This window comes from Lissotriton vulgaris, chromosome 8 (assembly GCF_964263255.1).
Source record: "Lissotriton vulgaris chromosome 8, aLisVul1.2, whole genome shotgun sequence".
Taxonomy (NCBI): domain Eukaryota; kingdom Metazoa; phylum Chordata; class Amphibia; order Caudata; family Salamandridae; genus Lissotriton; species Lissotriton vulgaris.
The window spans coordinates 1338606754-1338630120 of NC_141696.1; the positions used below are offsets into that span (position 1 = coordinate 1338606754).

The 23367-nt window shown below is 49.5% G+C and overlaps 1 protein-coding gene across 2 annotated transcripts in view; it reads right to left on the reverse strand.

Moving 5' to 3' along the window:
• ARHGAP42 (Rho GTPase activating protein 42) overlaps positions 1-23367 on the reverse strand; it is a 664758-nt gene that overhangs the window by 94904 nt on the left and 546487 nt on the right. For both annotated transcript variants that reach the window (XM_086935288.1, XM_086935287.1), the window contains exons 13-14: positions 519-581; positions 146-220 (exon numbers count right to left, since the gene is read on the reverse strand). In XM_086935288.1, the coding sequence (XP_086791414.1) occupies positions 146-220; positions 519-581 (138 nt within the window). The remainder of the gene's footprint in view (positions 1-145; positions 221-518; positions 582-23367) is intronic.

Here is a 23367-nt window from a genome sequence, read left to right on the forward strand (position 1 = left end):
GTTACAAAAAAGAGATATTACAATGATATTGAGAATAACTAAAGATTGCTAAATGTTAAACATACATGTATTTAGAAAATATGACCACAAATTAAGCTATAAACTTTTGAATGACTCATACTGCACACAATTTTTAAACACTTACAAAAGGTAGTGGTCATCAGTTTTTGAACTTTTGAATTGACACCTCCTATTCTGTAGAGACCCAAAATAGTTATTCCTAAATAGGACATGATAAGAAACAGGCATGATTAATAACATTGATATGAATACATTACAGCATTTACTTTATATACCTTTGTATTACCCTTTACATTTTTAACATTTATAGAAAAGAAGTTACGGTGTCAATCCAAACATCTTGTCTGGTAGAGTTTCTGTAATGCATGCCTAATCATCTGAGAACACAGTGATGATTAACCCTTGTATTCAGCTCTTGATTATCAATTTAAGAGTTGTTCTACCAACAAAACAAATAATGCAAAAAAGCTGCCTAATAATAAAAAACTAATGCATACCTCGCGTCTCCACGGAATGAATGCATTTCTTCACAAAGTTAAATCCTGCTTCATTTAAGAACACTGTAAAGAAGTGAACAGTTCAAGTTATCTGTTGATCCTGACACCTGACACAGTGCTTTGTGTCCCCAATCTATCTGACAACCCTCAACATTTATTTTCTATTTCTTTTTAAATATTGTCTAGTTTTAAAGAAACGTTATATTCTAGTATCATCCGCCATGCAAATAATATTAAAATGGTACATAAATGTACACATCACAAGAGGAAACTAAAAATAACTCCACAGTAAATGCTGTAAGTGGTATATTTTAAGACATTGTTTAAAACATTTCCAACCTTACACAAACAGAGATTTTTAAGCTCCAGGTAATGAGAACACCTTTTTCTATCCATCAGTCTTGAATATTTTCCCAGGATCTAATTCTCCAGATGACTATCAAATACCATTGAAATGTTCTATGTATCAACCGAACACAGTTACCCCACATGCAAAGCCTTTCTTGACATGGGAATACACATACATTGTATATGTTCCTTTGTGCATGTTTTAGTATCTTTGCAGTTATGATTAGACCCGAGTTATTTCAAATATCAGTCACCATACCCCTTCTCCATGACACCCATAAACTTAACTGTCATAATTCTGAAGTTTAAAGGAAACTAAGAATAACACTTCCTCTATGCCATTTAACAAATACATACTACCATAGCTCATGGAATCAAAAGGCACTTTAAATACATGAATGTCATATGCATGAGTACGACACATCACTTTAACCTGTCTCATGGTACCCTTGCATGTTCATGACTGCATGGTAGCAGATCATGTTTGCGATTATCAGTGTGCTATAATACTGTCAGGTGGGTTTGATGTATTCATAAGACAATCATTAGATATATTGCTTTGGCTTTCCACATGAGGTTCATGACATATTGTTCATGTGTGAATCTATGAACATCAAAACAAACCTGTTAAATACTGCTCATATTTTTCTCCAAGATAAATGTTGGTTTCAGTAGTTTATTTGCATGTTATAATAACTGTCAAATTATCAATTGTAGAAGCACTATGGATGCTATAATCACTTGATGCTCTCTGTCAGCACTTGGAGATTTTGTGATGCTCTTCTGAGCACCTCTTGGTGATTACTGGACTTGTGTAATCATTTCAACCAAGTTATTATCCCTGGTAACTTCTGAACACATTTTCTTCTATCAGTTAGCCATTTGTCACTTCTTATCACAGACTCCTGGTCTTACTATTCTTTAGTATTTGTTGGCATACTACCTCCATTTCCTTCAGGGATTAGCTAGTAAATAGCATCACTATTAAAACCAGTTTATGAAGACCATCACTTACCACTCCGCCCTTCTTGCTGTAGCTCACTATTACCAACATGTTTTCACTAGGCAGCATCTTGTATGCTCTTCTGAGACTCAGTTCTAATGCATCCCCATTGCAAGCTGGCCTGCTTTTCCCGCCCTCTCTCCTACCTCCTTTCTCCCTTCCACACTCAGCAAAAAGTAAGTTGTGCTGCTGGGAATGGCTAAGGTGGCGCTGAGGGTAGTAATATCGGCCTCTAGCCATATTTCCACCAAAAGTTCGATCTTCGTATGAACTTCGGAGGGACTGGCAATACCTCCCAGGCCCATCTGTTATGTGTGTGAAGTCACTACTGATGGCACAGGCATGAGGTGATTCGGAATTGAGCACAAAAGTCCCTCTTTCAGGAGGGTGCCATTGCCCAGTAAAGATCAGCCACCACCCCAAACTAATGACAATGAGAAATTCATGTCCCATCAGATGGAAAGAAAAACAAAGGCCAGATAGCGCAGTTGAGCTCTAGTGCCCTATTGACATATATGTGTATATAGGTGTATATCAGTGCATATATATATATATATATATATATTCACAGAAAAAACCATAGGTTATAGACCATATATAGTTAGGAATTTGCATTTACAAAACCTTGAAAATTCACTGAAAAATCCATAGGTTATAGACCATATATAGTTAGGGATTAGCATTTAAAAAACCTTATTTTATTTGCACAAAACCATTGAAATTCCATATATAGTTAGTTGCACTAACTATATATCGCGGACCCGCAATCCACTGCTAATGATGTCACATATTACATCATTCATGACATGGTCAGTGACATCACTGATGACATCACTGATGACATCTCAAATGACATCACTGATGACATCACTGATGACATCTCAAATAACATCACTGATGACATCACTGACATCTCATTTGACATTACTGATTACATCACTGATGATATCATTTATGTGATAATACATCTTCAGACTCTAATATAACCTTAGATACACTCAGTGTAAACAGGCACTCACAGACTGTCACACATCCATGGAGTTACTCACACACCTAGTCAGTCATGCAAAGAATCAATCACACCTCCATTTCCTCAACTATACAGTTATACACACCTTACTTATTCAAACATATACTAACACATATTTACTCTCTTATACAATCCTTGATACAAGTTCACAATGATTCATACAGCCACTCTCACATTCACTGGCTCTTATGTTCAGTTATTTATATATGTCAACTCTCACATGGAGTGTGTTTTACATATGTACTTACTTTGACATGTAGAACTGAGATATCCATTCACTCACCAATACACTCATGCACACAGTCAACTGTCCATACAGCTGTTTCTACATGCACTTTTGAACCCATACACCTAGGGAATCAACTGCTCACACATCTATGCACAGAGTTATACACCTCCCAGCCACCCACACACATACTCAGTCTCCCATACAAATACTTGGGCAACCATTCAATAACCCATATAGTTACTGATATAGCTACTGATTTAAACATGCAGCAGTTTACAGAAGAACATAAATAATGATTGCCAAATTAAGACACTTTAATCACTAACCCATGCACTCAGTGAGACACATTTAATCATTCTCTCATACAGTCAGTCATGCACCTACTAAATCCTTCATCCAGACACTTATACATCCACTCATTCTTCAATATGTAAGACATATTTTAACTTTACAGAAACATACAGTCACTGGGTGTTGTCATCAGTGATGTCATCAGTGATGTCATTTGAGATGTCATCAGTGATGTCATCAGTGATGTCACTGACCATGTCATGAATGATGTAATATGTGACATCATTAGCAGTGGATTGCGGGTCCGCGATATATAGTTAGTGCAACTAACTATATATGGAATTTCAATGGTTTTGTGCAAATAAAATAAGGTTTTTTAAATGCTAATCCCTAACTATATATGGTCTATAACCTATGGTTTTTTCAGTGAATTTTCAAGGTTTTGTAAATGCAAATTCCTAACTATATATGGTCTATAACCTATGGTTTTTTCTGTGAATTTCATTGGTTTTTTAAAAGCTAATATCTATAGCTGTAAAATATATTCTTTATTAAGTGACGTATCACGTAGCCCGTGAGACGCCTCATGATGCATCGCATAACCGTGACGTATCGTCTCTGCAGCGCAAACCAAACCCAAAACGTAAGCGCGCCAGAACACGCTTAAAGATATATATATATTTTTTTAACCTTAATGAGACAAAATCCACACGTGCACATATCACAAACGTTTTATAATGTAACTAAAGTCCTAAAACCCTCTATTAACTACAATGTGCTTTTTAATGAGGTGCTATCATGTATATTGGTCCCAAGATGGCTGCCAACACTTCTTGGATGAAGTGCTGACAGCCAATCAGATCAGATGTGTGGTTAGGCTCCGCCCAGATATATATCTTTTTTTGAACCTAAATTACTCAAAATCCACGGGAGCACATATATTGAGACCTAGCAAAGGCACATCGGGCTAACAGTCCCTACAATTTTGCCAAGTTTCGTGCAAATCCATTCAGCCGTTTGAGCTAAAAGTGAAGCCAACCGCCCTATGGAAAAATGAATGGGAAAAACGCGTTTTGGGACCCTCCTTTTTTCTCGGCCCCCCCTTGACGACCCCCCCCCAAATTTTCAGGGGCTGCTCAGAAACAAAATGTGCCATTTTCCTGAAAATTTCAGCCAATTACGTCCACAAACGCCAAAGTTATTAGACATAGAATTTTCAAAAGTTCCATAGAGAAAAAATCCTAACTATATAGAGACAAGATGGCGGCCGCTCCGGACTGTTTACAATGTTGACAGCCAATCAGCTACTCCTCAGACTCCCGTTACACTGCCGGTTAGCTTCCCGGTTAGCTGCCCGGTTAGCTGCCCGGTTCGCGTACCGGGACGCGTCTCTACGGCGAAAAAATCGGATTTTTTTTTTTTTTTTTGGGCCCCGCGTGACTCTATAATATCCCCCTCATCAATCCTAGGGGGTCAGAAGGGGTCTACCTCGCCCCCTTTCCTTCATTTCCCCCTTTGTTTTGGCCTCCTCTTGTCTCTCGATCCTACCGAGAGACAAGATGGCGGCCGCTCCGGACTGTTTAGAATGTTGACAGACACCGGAGAGCCAATCAGCTTCGCTTCGCAAAGTTCCGATACGCGAAAAGTACGCGAACCGGAGCGCTGCCCGGAGCGCTGTTACAGATATATATCTTGTTTTAAACGTTAATTTCTCAAAATCCACTGAAGCACATATATTGAGACCTAGCAAAGGCACATCGGGCTAACAGTCCCTACAATTTTGCCAAGTTTCGTGGAAATCCATTCAGCCGTTCGGGCTAAAAGTGAGTCCAACCGCCCTATGGAAATTAACATGGGAAAAACGCGTTTTGGGACCCCCCTTTTTTCTCGGCCCCCCCTTGACGAACCCCCCCCAAATTTCCAGGAGCTGCTCAGAAACAAAATGTGCCATTTTCCTGAAAATTTCAGCCGATTCCGTCCACAAACGCCAAAGTTATTAGACATAGAATTTTCAGAAATCCCATAGGGAAAAAATCCTAACTATATATACCTACTGGCTATCGCCAGTAGGTAATGTATATGTATATATATATATATATATATATATATATATATATATATATATATATATATATATATATATATATATATATATATATATATATATATATATATATATATATATATATATATATATATATATATATATATATATATATATATATATATATATAAATATGTACACTGAAAAAAACACAGGTTTCAGGGATCTTATAATTAGGAATCAGCATTTTAAAAACCTTCGAAATTCACGGAAAAAACACAGGTTACAGGAACGTTATAGTTAGACTGACATTTCACTTGTACAAAACCTGTGAAATTCAGCCGTTATAGTTAGCTGAGCTAACTACAACTCTCACCCCCGCAATGTACTGCTGATGATGTCACATATTACATCACTCATGCCATGGTCAGTGAAATCACTGATGACATCTCAAATGGCATCACTGATTACATCACTGATCGCAGAGAGGTGGAGAAAGGGGGCATGGCCTCCAAAAACCTCTTAGCAATCTTACCTTGTGGGACTTACTGGCTGTAACAAGAGAGTTAGTTGGCCCCAAGAACTACACCTCCTGTTACCTCCATTAAGTCCCACAGAGCAGGACTGCTGAGTTCTAAAACCAGGAAATCCCCTTCACTGCTGGGGGTCCTTAGGGGCCAACTAGCCTACCTGTTACCTCCAGCAAGCCCAACACAGTGGGATTGCTGAGAGATGGTGTGAATACGGGACCAATTGATTTGTGGGTATACAACATTTGGTCATTAATTCAAAAGACGCAATGGCCCAGGAGTCAATCCATCTTACAGAGTTAAAAATCCAAGGCTTTGTGAAAATCCGAGTACTTATATTTTCCGATGTATGTGTCTGATTGGCATGTAGAAAATCACAGCGTGGTGTCAGCAGTGCCCGTAGTGCACTACGGGTGCTGCTGACACCACGCTGTGTCACGCTGTGTATGCTGTATACCCAAGAATCAACTGGTCCCGTATGCATCTCTATCTTCATTTTTGAGTAATGAGAAGAGGATTTTGCGGTTCTCATATAGTGGCCTTGATGACTTGAGCTATCGTTAGGACTGAATAAACGTTCTTTCGGATACCCCTGCTACTATATTTTATTATAACTGTATAATTTATATTGGTCCTGATGAAGGTGGTGAAAAGAAAGTGTGTCCCACCGAAACGTATGTCGACCATTTTTCCTTGGCAATCCGCCCAGTGAGACATTTAGAAAAAGAGACAGTTGTGACGTTCGCATGCAACAATGAAATGATACCGTGATCTCCATACACTGCTGCAATTGATGAAATGTCTCTATGCTACAAATGAAATGATTTATTGATTTCTTTCGTTGTCGGATCCCCACAGTTTCATCAAATTCTACTTTTAATTCACATTATGTACGTCAGGTTGAATGATTGGTATGATATGGAGTGAGTATGTTGTGGTTATGCATGAATATGCTAGGGTATGGTAGCTATAATGAATTGACCTGTCTTAGACTTTAATTTTGTATATTATGTCAAAATAAATGTTGAATTTGTTTCATTATGTAATTTTGTGATTTGTGAATCTAATACGCTCATAAATGAATTCTCACTTTTTGAAAATGAAAACTAATAAATAAATATTAAAAGAAATATAGGTCAGCCAGAAGTGTTTCATAGTTTTTGCCTGGTTCTCTCCCCCTCCTCATGGACCTGAAATTAAACTTGGGGGGACCTTTTCTGTCTTTATTTACTCACAAATGACATCACTCATGACGTGGTCAGTGACATCACTGATGAGATCACTGATGACATCTCAAATGACATAACTGATGACATCACTGACAGCATCATCCACAAAATCACAAACACACCCACTCACACCCCCATAAAAACTTTCAAACACCCACTCCCACACAACAAATCGCATACTCATTCAAACCCCAAAACCTTCAACATTGCAGCTGAACCAAATGCTTTTTTTTTAATGTTGGGAAGATTCCTAAATCAATGCCAATGATATTGACAAAACAAAAAATGCTTTTCCTATGGAAACTTTGATCTTAACTATAATTACCCACTGGCGACCGCCAGTAGGTAATATATATTGAACTGGTATCAATAAGCAGCCGGAATCAGGTGCTTGTGACTCACTGGAGAGTTTAAATGGTGCAACAATTCTGTTCATGAAGGCAGAATCCACTGGAGGATATTTATTGTAGCTTGGGGAAAACTACGAGTCCCAGAACTCTATCATTAAGGAAGCACATTAGGGGGCGGCGCCTAATAAAGGACTGCAAATGGAGGACTCTTTTTCCATGCTGAGCTGCCTCAGAACATTGGCAGGAGCCCGTGAACAAGCAGTAAGGAGCTGCGAAACGCGTAGGGCTGGAATTTTAAATGAGCACTTTTGATGTCTGGCTTTAAAGAATAAAGGAATGCTGCTTGTAAATGTGCATAATTTGCTGGTTCATTCAGGTTCGTTCTCAAAGGTGGGATACCTTGTTGTGTATATATATATATATATATATATATATATATATATATATATATATATATATATCCACAGAATCCTCTCATTTGGTCAAGGATGACGAGCCACACCATCAGGTACTTCAAAGGTTGTTTATTTCGGGCATAAAATATACATATGTATATATATATTCACAGAAAAAACAAAAGTTAAAATGACGTTATAGTTAGGTAAACATGTCAGTTTAAAGGTCACATTTTAAACAGAAAAATACACTGGAATTGATCAATTATGGTTAGTTCAAGTAACATATCATGAGTGAAAAAATACTTGAGGTTATTATCCGTGCATTGTGAGTGCCTGCAGCAAGGCCCTGCACCAACCCTCTGCAGACGTCCACCGCCACCATGGCCACTTCACAAAGTCCAGGGGATCAGGATACTCTCCTACCTGCCCCCTAAACTATATTATATTTTAATTTTCATGACACTGCAGGCACAATATTTCTCCTCATGCAGCCAGCCAATCACATTGTGAGCTCCAATAAGATTGCTCTGTTATTTGAAGTTTCATGCCTGTGGGGCTCTTTTGAGAGCCCTCCAAAAACAACAGTCCATATACCCATGCATTTTGAACTTTAAATATCTCAAAAACTACTGAATAGATATACACAAATTCACAAAAAGCACACAAAGATCTAGCTTTCTGGCAAATTTGGTGTAATACCGTTCAGATGTTTGGGCTAGATCATTGTTAAAAATCCCAGTGGAAAATGCAAAAATACATTGCATCTTGGGACACCCTTTTTTCTCAGCTCCTGCTTGATCAATCACCCTAAAACTCTCAAGAAAGCAGCTGAGGTGGAAAAAAGTTTTTGGGGAAAGTTTAGTGAATATTCGTCAAAAGGCACCAAAGTTATTAGCAAACCAAAAAACATTCTTCCGGTAGTAACTAGGTCCCAACTGGTTCCGAACTATAACTTCACAGTGGCACATAATTCTGGGGTCTGTAAATTGCTCTCAAAACGTGCAGTCAGTATTTGGGCCCGAAAAAGTTATACATTCTGCTTAGCCTAAGTAATTTTGTTGTTTTGGTCGAGGGGACCAAGGTATGACTATTACTGGATACCTTTAAGGGTGACAGCAGCAGCTGCATTTTGATTTACCAAGCTTTTGATATGACCGATTCCTGTACTACTGATGTTGGCCTGAATTCCGGGGCTAATCTAGAAGAGTAAGCAATAGCTTCTCATAGCAAAATCTTTGTTGATCGGGCATTGAATGTTCTCCTTTTGGTATCTGTAATTATCAGCATTCGTTCAATTAAATGAACAAGAGGGATGTTCATATGCTTGGTTCTATGAAAGGTGTAATTAGCAGCATCTGTATAATTAAATGGACAAGAGGGATGTTTATATTTTAGAATGTTGATGCTAATTATTTATAATAGATTCATCAAGTAATTATGCTGCAGTTACATCTGCAAAGATGCAAAAATGTGCCCGTAACAAGAAATATAGATAAAACATTGCTAATGCTGAATTTATTTAGTTAGATCATACAGACTGTCAAAATATCATGCAACAGAGAACTAAATAATTGCATTGGAAATTAGATGATCAGCCATATTTCACTTTCCTTTTAGCTGTGAATTATTGCTGACGTGAGCACAGATGCAATATTAAACATATTAACTTGTGTTAAAGAAAGGCAATGTATTACCTCTGTTAATTTCAGGAGGTCATCTTCTATTGATACTAACAGATAAAGGAATTGCCTATGTCCAGATTTTTTCAGCTGGGGTAAGGAGACTGCCTTTTACTTTTTTCTCCATTAACATGATCTTTTTTGAAAAATGTAATGCTTTAAGGATGCACTGCTTGCTCAAAAATAGATATACCTAATTTTAATAAATATTACCTCCTGGTACTGTTCAACTACTCTCTCACTCAGCAGGAAGGGCTACTCCTGAATAATAAAATTTTTATTTAACGCACATGCCAAGAGGTGAAGGAGTAAAATCATATGCTATTTACAAAACCATTAATAATTAAACATCCGTCAAAAGTGAATGAATAGACAATAAAACATTTTATAATAAACAGTATTCAAACAAAAGCATAAAGGGATTGCTTTGCAATTCCCGGGAGAACATGGCAGCCGAGTGAACGCGTCGGACGGGCTCAGTGAAGCTCTCATTCGCCCGCTATTCATAAATGCACTAAATGACCTAATTTCAAGCATGTCAAGTATGTCTACCTAATATAACGAATTTGATTTGATTCTAGCGTTAAAATTTAACGCTCTAAGCACGGACGATGGGGCATATTATCAAGCCTGTGCGCTAAAATTATCGCCGCTTTATCGGCCGAAAACGGCCGATAAAGCGGCGATAACGGGCTTGATAATATGCTCTATCGAATTCCAATCGAAGCACATGTTAGATGTGAAGACATCTAACATGGGCTTCGATTGGAATTCCACAGAGCATATTATCAAGCCCATTATCGCCGCTTTATCGGCCGTTTTCGGCCGATAAAGCGGCGATAATTTTAGCGCACAGGCTTGATAATATGCCCCGTTGTCTTTTCAATATACTGGGTAGACGAGAACAAGCCTGCCCAGCGGCTCTCGACTCCTGCCGGCCTGCCTGTAACCACCGGTCCGCGCTGCACCACAGCCACCCTGGGGCTCAGGAAGAGCCGCGGGGCAGCAGCACGAGGTTACCTCCGGGTGAATGGGCTTTGCGGGGGGTGGCCGACCGGAGGGAGGCTCTCCCCCCCGGGGAAGTTTGGGGCTCCGGGAGGAAGGGGAGGGGGGAAGATTTAGACAGGGACACAGGAATGGATATGGGGTTTGGGCTAGCTAGTAGGTTTTGGGCTCGTTTTGGGCTAGTGGGGTTAAAACCGGCCATTTTAGGACTCTGGGCACCATTTCGGAGATAGTGACCCAGCAGCCGGTGGGCATAGTGTAGCGTTGTTAGCGTTGTCGTGGTAGGGGTAGGCCTTAGGTTTCCATTGTCGACGGTGTCGGTTTTCGGTGGTCGGGACAGCGGAAGGTGGGCAGCGACAGGGAGGAGGGGAGTGTGCCGGGCGGGAGAGCGAGGGAATTAAGTGAGGCGGCGGAGCTGCGGAGAGCGTACCTGTCGGCATGGCGGCGGAAGACGTGGCGGATCCTCGAGTACGGGAGGCGTTGAGGCTCCTGGGGGAGGCTGGCAGGACGGACCTCCTGCGCGACGATGTGCGGGTAAGGCCACCACGGCGCGCTGCTGATGGCGCCGTGGCGGCGGTGCTGGCGTGCGAGCCTCCGCGGTCGCGCGCGAAGACAGGGGAGGGGGCGGGAGCGAGGGGTGGAGCGGCGCGAGGCGGCGGGCCGAAGGCGGCTGGGGCGCAAAGGAGAGGAGGAGGAGGTGCGGCGAGGGGGCGCGGCGGCCGGAAGAAGGCGCCGTTGGTTTTTAAGAAGGGGGCGGAATGCCCGGGGGGGGCAGGGGGGAGCGGGACCATGAGTGAAGAGGTGATGGGAGGCGTGGGGGGAGGGGCAGGCCCGGCCAGGGGCCGAGGGAGTGTGCAGGCCCGCGGGGCGCCGCTAGTTTTGGAGAAGGGGGCGGAAGGCCCGGGGGGGGGCAGGGGGGAGCCGGAATATGCGTGAGAATGTGTCGGGAGGCGTGGGGGGAGGGGCAGGCCCGGCTAGGGGCCGAGGGAGTGAGCAGGCCCGCGGGGCGAATCCCAGGGTGGGGGGAGAGGTAGGGGGTGACCGGGGGATGGCAGGGGGTGCCCAGGAAGGTGAGGGGCAAAGGGTGGGGGGAGGGGGTGGGGAGGGTGGGAGGCAGGGGCAAGGGGATGAGGTCATGGTGGTTGAGGAGGAGGCAGGGGGGCAGCAGGAGGCAAGGGGGCAGGAGGAGGCAGGGGGGCGGGGAGAGTCAGGGGGGGATCGCCATTGCTCATTGAGGATTCTGGGGAGGAGGTGGGGGAGGGGGAGGGGGAGGGGGGAGCGGTTGAGGTAGAATTGGGGTCTTCAGCAGATGAGGATGTGGTGCCTCCCAGTAGAACGGTTTCACCGCGGGGTCGGGGGTGGGGCGCCAGGCAGGGAGGATGGGCGAGGGGGAACGGCGAAAGGGGTGGCGGGGCGGAGGGGTTGCCTCGGGGGTCACGGGAGGATGGAGGATGGGGATGGGGGAGGGGGGGGTACGGCGGAGGAGATTTCGGTTTCGGGGGGGCCATGGGAGGTCGCGGATGGGGGCCGAGGGGAGGCGGAGATTATTGGGGTTCGAGGGGGGGCGGATGGGGGGAGGGGGCGAGACAGGGGCTTGGGGGTGGGGGGAAGGGGGTTGGGAGGAGGGGCTCCCGGCGCGGCGAGGAGGACATTCGGCGGCAGGGGGGAGAGGGGGGTGGGGTGGCGACGGAGTTTTTGCCCCGGCATGCTGGACTTCCTCGTTTTTCTCTTGGCAGGAGCAGCTGGTAAGGGGCTCGGGTGAGCAGCATGCGGCTCCAAACCGCCGAGAGGATGGGCCGGCTCTGCCTAGTACGGGCGGTCGCGCTCCCGCGAGGGACCAAGTGCGTGCAGGCAGCAGATGGCAAGGTTATGGGTCTCCGACGCCCCCCTCCCGATGGGTCGCTCCGGCCTCCGGGGGACGGGGATGGAGCAGTAATGTGGCAAGAAGTGATGATCACCAAAATGTGGACAGGAGTATGGAGGGTGTAGATTTAGGAATGTTGATGACGGCATGTAGAGACAAGGCAGGTTTGAGCAGGATGTCAACAGGAGCGGTTATGGGAGGCGGAGACCGTGAGATGGAGTCGGAAGAGGAAGGGGAACTGCGGGAGGAAGGGGGGGAGATTGGTAATGTTGTTGGTAGTGTTTTGCAGATATGCCCCCGGCAAGTGGTGCCGAGAGTGACGGCCCCCCAACAGACCTGGTTAGGCGGCGGGATCCGGTGAGGACGCTAGCCTTGACGCCAGGTAAGACCAATACGGGGTCGGGGTGTGGCTTGGGCAGGCCACATGGAGGCCAGGAGGGTGGGAAGGCGGATGGTGGAGGCCAGAGGTCCGTGGGGACAGATGCTGGCGATGGTGAGGAAGTGCGCTTGGTGAAGGGCAGATACGTGGCGGATGCAGGGGTGGGTACAGAGGGGGTAGGGGGCGCAGCGGCAGGGAGCACGGCGCCGGGGGACGCGGCGAAGGACAGTGAGTCGGCCACGGGATCGGTGGGGGGTGCAGCGGCGGGAAGCACGGTGCCGGGGGAAGCGGTGAAAGACGGTGGGTCGGGGGCGTCTAGTGCGGGGGTGAAGGAGAGTTGTGACGTGCCGGTGAAAAAGCTGCCGTACATGGGGGTGGCGAAGCCACTGGGGGCACACTTGTCGCTGGCAACTAAAGAGAAAATATGGAGGGGGGAGTACGTGGAGATTCTGAGGTTGCTCCACAGGGAGTTGATGGCCAAGGAAGGGTCGAAGGAGGAGGAACAGGAATTAGCTAGGCGTCCGAAGGTGCCGGTCACCATTGAGAATTGGTCGGCTGCTTTTCTGATCTATGCCAGCGTGTACTGCCAGAAGTACCCGGATAGGGCGGTCGCGATGTTCAAGTATATGGATATAGTGCGGCGGGCTCAGGTGACTTACGGAGGCAATGCTTGGTCGCATTACGATGAGGAGTTTCGGGCGCGCATGGCGTCGGACCCAGAGACAAATTGGGGGGAATTGGACTCCGACCTCTACCAGCAGACGATGAGTGGGGCTAATTTTGGCCGCACCATCTTCACGGCCAGTGGTTTACCACTGGCGCCGCCCCCCTTTTCGGCCCGTCCCACCCGGGGTGGGGTGGGGGCGGGCGGTGCCGGAGGTAGTCAAGGTGTCGGAACCTGTTGGGATTTCAACAGGGGTTCCTGTCTGCGGCAGGCGTGCCGTTTTCGACACGAGTGCTCCGCATGTGGGAGACGACATCCAGAGGCGCGATGCTGGGGGCCTTGGGGAGGCCCAGCGCAGTCACAATACCCGGCGCCCGGGTCCAGCAGAGGGAGGGGTGGAGGTAGAGGGGGGGCAGGTACCATGGGAAAAGGCTCGTACTCCGGTTAGGCTGGATCGGATGGAACCGTTGTTAGAGGCGTATCCGCGGGCGGATGATGCGTCCGTGCTGCGTCGGGGTTTCAGGGAGGGTTTCCGGTTGGGGTACGAGGGTCCGCGGACCGCTCGGTGGGCGGAGAACCTGAAGTCCGTGAACGCACACAAAGGTATCGTCCGGGAGAAGCTTTTTAAGGAAGTGAGGGAGGGGAGGATGGCGGGGCCTTTTTCAGAGGCGCCGTTGCAAGACTTGATCATCTCCTCCATTGGAGTGGTCCCAAAGAGAGAGCAGGGCCAATTCCGGCTGATTCAACATCTATCATGGCCGGAGGGCGCGTCGGTGAACGACTTTATATCGGCGGAGTTGGCGTCGGTGTCGTACTCGTCCGTGGACGTCGCGAGGCGTTTGGTGACGACGGCGGGCACGGGGGCGCTCATGGCAAAATGCGATGTGAAATCGGCTTTTCGGTTGCTGCCGGTTCACCCGGCGGACCATCAGTTGCTGGGGATTCAGCTTGATGGGCAAATTTTTGTGGACAGAGCGCTTCCTATGGGATGTTCCGTGTCGTGCGCCTTGTTCGAACGATTCAGCTCCTTTTTGCAGTGGGCTTTTTCCTGGCGCACAGGCTCTGAGGCGATTACGCATTACCTGGACGACTTCTTCCTGGTGGGTCGGCCCGGTTCGACGGACTGCCAGCAGAGTCTGGACAGTTTTACGGACCTGATGGGTCACCTGGGGGTTCCGTTGGCACCAGAGAAGACGCAAGGGCCCAGCACGGTGCTGTCGTTCCTCGGGATAGAGCTCGATTCAGCAGCCATGGAAGCACGCCTGCCGGAGGAGAAGCGGGCGGTTATGGTGGAGTTGGTGAAGAGCATGTTGGCCAGGCCGAAGGTTTTGGTGCGTGAGGTTCAGGTGTTGCTGGGGCACTTGAATTTCGCTTGTCGCGTGGTGCGCGCGGGGCGGACTTTCTGTCGGCGGCTGGGTTTGGCACTGTCCGGTCTGACACGGCCGCATCATCATGTGCGGATCTCGGCGGGCGCGAAGGAGGACTTGAACATGTGGTTGGCTTTTTTGGAGCGTTTCAATGGCGTGCCCATGGCACCCCCGGAGGACTGGGAGTGGGACGTGACGATGTCATCGGATGCGGCGGGAGTTGGAGGTTTTGGAATCTACTGGGCAGGCAGATGGTGCGCGGAACAATGGCCGGAGCGTTGGCAGGCAGGGGGTAGGAGCATTGCTTTCTTGGAGCTGTTCCCGCTGGTAGTGGCTGTGACCGTGTGGGCTCAGGAGTTGGCGCATAGGCGGGTGTTGTTCAAGGTGGACAATATGTCAGTGGTGCAGGTGGTTAACCGGCAGTCCGCAAGGGAACCCCAGGTGCTGAAGCTGATGCGCGTTTTTGTCTTGAGGTGCTTGGAACACGATATCTTGTTTCAGGCTAGGCATGTGCCGGGAGTGGACAATGACATTGCTGATGCTTTGTCTCGTTCCCAGTGGCGGAGGTTCCATGGGCTAGCCACGGAGGCAGCGGCGGTCAAGACGGAGGTGCCGAAGGAGATGTGGTTGGTGGGAGAGCGCGGGTCGTTCAGTTGGTGAGGTCATCCCTGGCGGCGTCAACATGGAGGAGTTACGAGCAGGCATGGACGGAGTTTCTGCGCTTTGGAGCGGTAAGGCAGCGGGGCAAGTGGTGTCGGGAGGAGCAGGTGGTGCGTTTCATGCTGGGATTGATGGACAAAGGTTTGGCGAGAGTGACTATCGCGGGAAAACTGGCAGGTGTGGCCTTCATGGGCAAGCTGTGGTGGGGGTATGCGCCCTCGGCGGGAGAATTGGGGGGGAGACTTTTGGAAGGTTGGGAGAGGGAGAGAGGAGCTCGGGCGCGGAAGAGGCGGCCGATTACAGAGGATTTGTTGGCAGGCTTGCTGGGTCAGTTACCGCGGGTGTGCAGGGACCGGGCGGAGACGGTGCGTTTTTCCACGTTGATGTCGTGGCTGTACTTTGGAGCCTTTCGGGTGTCAGAGTTGGTAGGTTTGAGGGGCGCTGCAGGTTTGAAGTGGGGGGATGTGGAGATCGAAGGCCGGGAGGTAGCAGTGCAGCTTCGGCGGTCCAAGACTGATCAGCGGGAGAAGGGTACGTGGGTCTTGTTGGGTCCCGGGGGGACCGAGTCGGTGTGCCCGGCGGAGTGGGGGAGACGGCTGGCGGAAGAAAGGGGGCAGGATGTGGCGGAGGTCTTCGGCAGGAGCGAAGGGGGTCGTGTGACGGCAGCGCAGTTGTTGTGGGTCCTGCGGCACGCCCTGCGGTCTATGGGTGAGGACCCGGGGGCGTTTGGAACGCATTCATTTCGCATCGGGGCAGCGACGGAGGCAGCGAGGAAAGGCTGGGGGAAGGAGGAGATCAAACGGCTGGGGCGATGGAAATCAGATTGCTATAAGTCGTATGTTAGGTTGCGAGGGGTAGCGTTGGATTAAGAATGGATGATGGGCTCGCTGCTTACATATGTCTCTTTACAGGTGCGGTGGCGGGGCCTACGGCGGCAGCAGTGTCCATATATGTGGTGGGCCATTCGTTTGTCAAAAGAGCGGAGAGGGCTGAGTGGGAAAAATGCAAGAATCTCAACTTGGAGCTGGATGAGAATTTGTTTAGGTGTCATTGGAGGGGCAAAGGGGGCATGCGTTGGCACGAGTTGGTGCCGGTGTTGAACAATGTTGTGCGAGGGGGGATTTGCCCAGATGTAGTGGTGATTCACCTGGGGGAGAACGACTTGGTGCAGTGCAAGGGACTGGCGCTAGTAAAACAAATGAGGAGGGACTTGCTGGAGATCAAGAGGCAGTGGGCAGGGTGCTATGTCATATGGTCCGAGTTCATACCCAGGAGGTGTTGGAGGGGTGCTGAGAGACCGGGGGCCATAGATAGGATTAGGAGGAAGATAAACAGAGAGATGCGGGCCTTTTGTGACAAGGAAGGGGTGGGAAGGATGGAACACCCGGATTTAATATATGGGGCGGTATATTTTTTCCTTGAGGACGGGGTTCATTTGTCGAGATATGGGATGGAGCTGTATATCGTACAATTGAAGGAGGCGTTAGACCGGGCAATAGGGGTACGCAGGTATCCTAAGGTGCAGGGGCCCTAAGGGGGGGGTCGAAAGCCTTAAGGGGGCTTTCGAGTGGCGCTTTCCTAGTCAAAAGGGGGGGGGGTAGGATAGGAGGAAGGAGTTTTACTGGCAGAAGAGAGGGAGTGTACAGAGGGGGATGTTCAAATAGTGATAAAAGTTTGGTTTATTGATAATGATGTTATGTTGTTGGCGGGGAACTGTTTAGGGGAGGGGGTGGGGGTTTCTGGTCAATCAATCAATCAATCAAAGACATTTATAGAGCGCGCTACATACCCGTAGGGTCTCAAGGCGCTAGGGGGAGGGGGGGTGCCGCTACTGCTCGAACAGCCAGGTCTTCAGCTTCTTCCTGAAGGAGAGGTGGTCTTGGGTCAGGCGCAGGTCGGTCGGGAGGGAGTTCCAGGTCTTGGCGGCCAGGTAGGAGAAGGACCTTCCTCCTGTAGTCGCTCTTCGGATGCGGGGGACGGCGGCGAGGGCGTGGTTGGCTGATCGGAGGTGGCGTTTGGGAGCGTAGAAGTTGATCCGGCTGTTGAGGTAGCTCGGGCCTTGGTCGTGTAGGGCTTTGTGTGCGTGGGTGAGGAGGCGGAAGGTGATTCTTTTGTTGACGGGGAGCCAGTGAAGGTCTCTAAGATGTCCGGAGATGTGGCTGGTTCGTGGGATGTCGAGGATGAGTCTGGCTGAGGCGTTCTGGATCCGCTGGAGTCTCTTCTGGAGCTTGGCGGTGGTACCGGCGTAGAGGGCGTTGCCGTAGTCCAGTCGGCTAGTGACGAGGGCCTGGGTGACGGTCTTCCTGGTCTCGGTGGGGATCCACCGGAAGATCTTCCGTAGCATGCGTAGGATGTTGAAGCACGCCGAGGAGACGTTGTTGACTTGCCTGGTCATGGAGAGGGAGGAGTCCAGGATGAAGCCCAGGTTGCGTGCATGGTCTGTCGGTTTGGGTGCGGTGCCCAGGGCGGGAGGCCACCAGGAGTCGTCCCAGGCGGAGGGTGAAGAGCCCAGGATGAGGACCTCCGTCTTGTCAGAGTTCAGTTTCAGGCGGCTGGTCGTCATCCACTCGGCTACCTCTTTCATCCCTTCGTGCAGGTTGGCTCTGGCGGTGGCGGGGTCGTTGGTCAGGGAGAGGATCAGCTGGGTGTCGTCGGCGTAGGAGATTATGCTGAGGTTGTGTTGGCGTGCGATGGCCGCGAGGGGGCTCATGTAGACGTTGAAGAGGGTGGGGCTCAGAGAGGATCCTTGAGGGACGCCGCAGATGACTTCGGAGGCCTCTGACTTGTACGGTGGTAGGCGGACTCTCTGTGTTCTTCCGTCCAGGAAGGAGATGATCCATTCCAGCGCCTTGTCCTGGATTCCGACGTTGCTGAGGCGCTGTACTAGGGTGCGGTGGCAGACAGTGTCGAATGCTGCGGAGAGGTCTAGGAGGATGAGGGCCGCTGTTTCTCCGTTGTCCATCAGGGCTCGGATGTCATCGGTGGCGGCGATGAGGGCGGTCTCGGTGCTGTGATTGGCTCGGAAGCCGGACTGTGAGGGGTCGAGGGATCCATTCGTCTCGAGGAAGGCGGCCATCTGCTTGTTGACGGTCTTCTCGATGACTTTGGCTGGAAACGGGAGGAGCGAGATGGGGCGGTAGTTCTTGAGTTCGGTGGGGTCCGCTGTTGGTTTCTTGAGTAGAGCGCTGAGTTCGGCGTGCTTCCAGCTCTCAGGGAAGGTGGCGGTGTCGAAGGATGTGTTGATGATGTCTCGCAGGTGGGGTGCGATGACAGCGTCGGCCTTGTTGAAGACGTGGTGAGGGCAGGGGTCGGTCGGTGATCCGGAGTGGATGGAGTTCATCGTGCGGATGGTGTCTTCGGTGCTGATTGGGGTCCAGGCGTGGAGGGTGGTGGTGGGGGGTGGTTGTTCGGTCATGGTGTGCGTTGGTTGGTTGTTGAAGCTGTTGTGTATGTCCGCGATCTTGTTGTGGAAGTAAGAAGCGAGGGAGTCGCAGAGGTCTTGCGATGGGGTGATGTCGTTGTTTCCTGCGCTGGGGTTGGATAGCTCTTTCACGATGTTGAAGAGTTCCTTGCTGTTGTGTGCGTTGTTGTCCAGCCGATCCTTGAATGCAGTTTTCTTGGCGGCGCGGATCAGCTGGTGGTGCTTCCGAGTGGCCAGCTTGAGGGTGGTCCTGTTGTCCGGTGTAGGTTCCCTTCTCCAGACTTTCTCGAGGGCTCTGCAGTTCTTCTTGGAGCTCTTGAGTTCGTCGGTGAACCACGGGGCTTTCCTGCTGCCGGGTCTGCTGGGCGGGGTCCTCAGCGGGGCGAGCTCGTCCGCGCAGATGCTGATCCACTTCGTGAGGTTGTCGGCGGCCTGGCTGGGGTTCGCTGAGCTGGCAGGAGGGTGCTGGCTCAGGGAGGTGGCGAGCTGGTCTGCTGTGATCTTGTTCCAGCTTCTGCGGGCGGCCTGTTGCTGGTGGTGGTGGGTCGTCGTTCTCTTGAAGGTGAAGTGGACGCAGCTGTGGTCCGTCCATTGAAGCTCTGTGGCGTGGCTGAAGTCGATGTCTGTGCTGGAGGAGAAGACTGCGTCGAGTGTGTGTCCGGCGAGGTGGGTGGGGGTGGATACCAGCTGCTTGAGTCCAAGATTGGCGAGGTTGTCGAGCAGGGTGCTGGTGTTGCGGTCGTTGTTGTTTTCCAGATGGAAGTTGAGGTCTCCCAGGAGGATGTAGTCAGCGGAGGGGAGGGCATGCGGGCTGACGAAGTCGGCGATGTCCTCGCTGAATTGTGTGCGTGGTCCCGGGGGTCGGTAAATCAGGGTGCCTCTGAGGGTGGTGTTTGGGTTGGTGTGGATCTGGAAATGCAGGTGTTCGGCGCTGGTCAGGGTGTTGTCGGTGCTGGTCGTGAGACGGATGGTGTTCCTGTGGATGATGGCGATACCTCCTCCCATCTGGTTGGCGTTGCGGTCCCTCCGGACGATCTTGTAGCCCTCTGGGATGGCAATGGCGATGTCGGGGGCTGAAGAGGCGTTCATCCAGGTCTCCGTGAGGAAGGCAACGTCAGGGGCTGTGGCGTCTAGGAGGTTCCAGAGTTCGATGGCGTGTCTGTGGACGGAGCGGGTGTTTAGCAGGATGCACTTGAGGTGGGTGCTGCTGGTGTTCGACTTGGCGGGTGCTGGTGCGAGGCAGGTCCGGATGCAGGTGAACTTGCAGGCGTGGCAGCTGAAAGGTCCGTGGGTGTGTCGTGGTGTGGCTTGGTGGCAATCTGGGGGTCGGCCGGTGTTGAGTGCGATGAGGGTGGCGGTGGAGTACGTCAGGCGGGTAGGTCGGGGTCTTCGTGGGCCAGGGGTCCTGGCGCTGGTCGCGATCCGGTCGCGGACGGGCGCAGACGGGCTTACCTTTGGCGCGCCTTCGGCGCACAATCGGCGCTCCCGCTGCGCGTGACCGCTGCGCGTTCGCACGGTCGCCATATAAGGCCAAGTGCGCGGGTGGGCGGGGCAGCTGGGAGGCGGGAGCGGGGAGGGATACAGAAGGCAAAAGGGGCGGGGCTTAGCGGCGGTGGCGGGAGGCGGGGAGGGAGAGCGGAGGTCGGCGAGGTAGGCGGGCAGACAGGAAGGAGAGAGCAAAATCACGGGCACAATTCACAAACAGAGACAGGCAAAAGGAGAAGCACAAGTCAAGGGAAACAATTTAAAAACAAACAGAGCAGCTGGCAGGCAGGCACGGACCGCGCCTCTCGGAGGAGGGGGCGTGGTCAGCGGCAGCGCGACCGGCAGCGAGGCAGCTAGGCAGGGCAGAGGGGCACACGCAGCAGCTGGTGGCCGTGCGGCGCGGGGGTGTCCCACAAGTCAGGTACATGTATAATTAGTTAGGCTTAGTTTTGTACGGCAAAGGCCAAGGTTGGGGTATGTTTTCAGGATGCACCTGTTTCCCAATAAAGCGGCCTTTATCACACCTACACCTGTGTCCGGTCGGTTTCTTCCCCTCCCCGTCTCCCGATGGGCCCCAATGGGCTTTGCGGGGGGTGGCCGACCGGAGGGAGGCTCTCCCCCCCGGGGAAGTTTGGGGCTCCGGGAGGAAGGGGAGGGGGGAAGATTTAGACAGGGACACAGGAAGGGATATGGGGTTTGGGCTAGCTAGTAGGTTTTGGGCTCGTTTTGGGCTAGTGGGGTTAAAACCGGCCATTTTAGGACTCTGGGCACCATTTCGGAGATAGTGACCCAGCAGCCGGTGGGCATAGTGTAGCGTTGTCCCACCCGCCCTCCCTCAGATCAATTTCGGGGGATGGGGGGGTTTTATTTGTCCCAGGATTTTCAGCTTGGCGGGATGTACGGGGGATGTTGTGAAGCAGGTGCTTTCTGTGTTAGGGCTTCTGGTTGTGTTGTCGCTGGGGGCAGGTGCTGTAATGATGATTTATGATGGCGCTTTCCTAGTCAAAAGGGGGGGGTAGGATAGGAGGAAGGAGTTTTACTGGCAGAGGAGAGGGAGTGTACAGAGGGGGATGTTCAAATAGTGATAAAAGTTTGGTTTATTGATAATGATGTTATGTTGTTGGCGGGGAACTGTTTAGGGGAGGGGGTGGGGGTTTCTGGTCAGGTACATGTATAATTAGTTAGGCTTAGTTTTGTACGGCAAAGGCCAAGGTTGGGGTATGTTTTCAGGATGCACCTGTTTCCCAATAAAGCGGCCTTTATCACACCTACACCTGTGTCCGGTCGGTTTCTTCCCCTCCCCGTCTCCCGATGGGCCCCAACGGAGGCAGTGGCAGTACATGTACCACACGCCCAGGAGATTCAGGCTCTGCATTCCGGGGAAGCCAGCTGAGGAGCCTGTCGGAGGAAGAACCCCAGGAGTATCTAGCTAAGAAAGGTAGGGGGGATAAAGTGGAGGTCAGCCTGGACAAGGAATTGGGAGGGAAAACAAAAGGTTAACCCCAAGGGGGAAGTGAGGTATTACTCGGGGGTGAAATTTAAAATAAAAATGAAAGCAAAAAAGAGCAGTCCCCCGCTAGGACTCTAGCTGCTTGGGCAGAATTGACCTCTCTTGAAGAATCAGTGCAAAAAACACAAAATCCCCCCTAGGGATAGAATAAGACTGGAAGTTAAAAAAAGGGGTAGAAAACAGAAAAAGAAAGCAGCACTTTCAGACCCCAAGCTCAAAGTCACTCCCGCTCTACGCTCATTCTTTAAGGTACAACCGTCCATTCCTAGTCTATAAAAGCCCCCTTTAACTAAAGAAGGATATAAAGACAAAGGAGTAAGTGCCATAGAGGAAACAATAAACGCAGTAGATACCAGATCCCCCAATTTGGAGAGTGGGGGCCAGGTTAATGAAATTAATGAGCCTTATGGGCTTAATGGGGTAAGAGGTTTGTACTCGAGACTCCCCGGTTATGCAGGATATAGGCGAGAAGGAGAATGATGGATGTGGGGGGGACATTGTGGAAAATACTGAATCTCCAAACCTATCAGATATAATTACAACCGCACCCGGAGTTAGGGACCAAGTTGGTCCAATTGCCACATATCTAGAGACAATGATGGGGAACTTAACCACTGAAATTAGGAGCGACTTTTCAGTGTCGGAGGCTAATCAGCGGGAAATTCGGGGGTTCTGCGAAAACCTGGAAAAGAAGTTAGATTCATTATCAGACAGGACAGAAGTCCTTGAAAGTACATTGGAGGAGCTAAAAAAAGACCTCGCCAGAAGCAGAGCGGAAATCCAGGTGCTCTGTAAGAATGAACATGGCTTGTAGGAAAAATTTGAACAACTTGAAAATAATTCTAGAAAAAATAATCTGAGGCTATTGAATGTGCCTGAAGGTAAAGAAAAGGAGGATTTAAGAGCATTTGTGGTGGCCCTTATAAAATCAGCAGTTCATATAGAGGAAAGTGAGAAAGTCATCGCTAAAGACATACAGTGAATACACAGGGACCCCCTTAGGAAAATCCTGGAAGAACGAAACCTAGAAAAATCCTCATAAACTTCCACACATATGCGATTAAAGAACAAATCTTGTTATCCGCACTGAAATTTAAGTCTTTAAAAGGCCCAGATTTTTCCTTTGAAATACGGTCTGATCTATCAAGAGCAACGTTAGATAGACAATGGGAGCTTGAGAAGCGCATGGACGATTTTAAGAAAGCTGGGGCCAATGTACAATTAAAGTTCCCGGCGTCACTTCGCGTTATGCACAATAATAAAATGCAAATGATCAGAAATATAAAGGAAGCAGACGATCTTTTAAGAAAGCATAAAAGGTGGTGGGTGAAGCTAAACAAAGACCTTTTTTGATTAGAAAGAT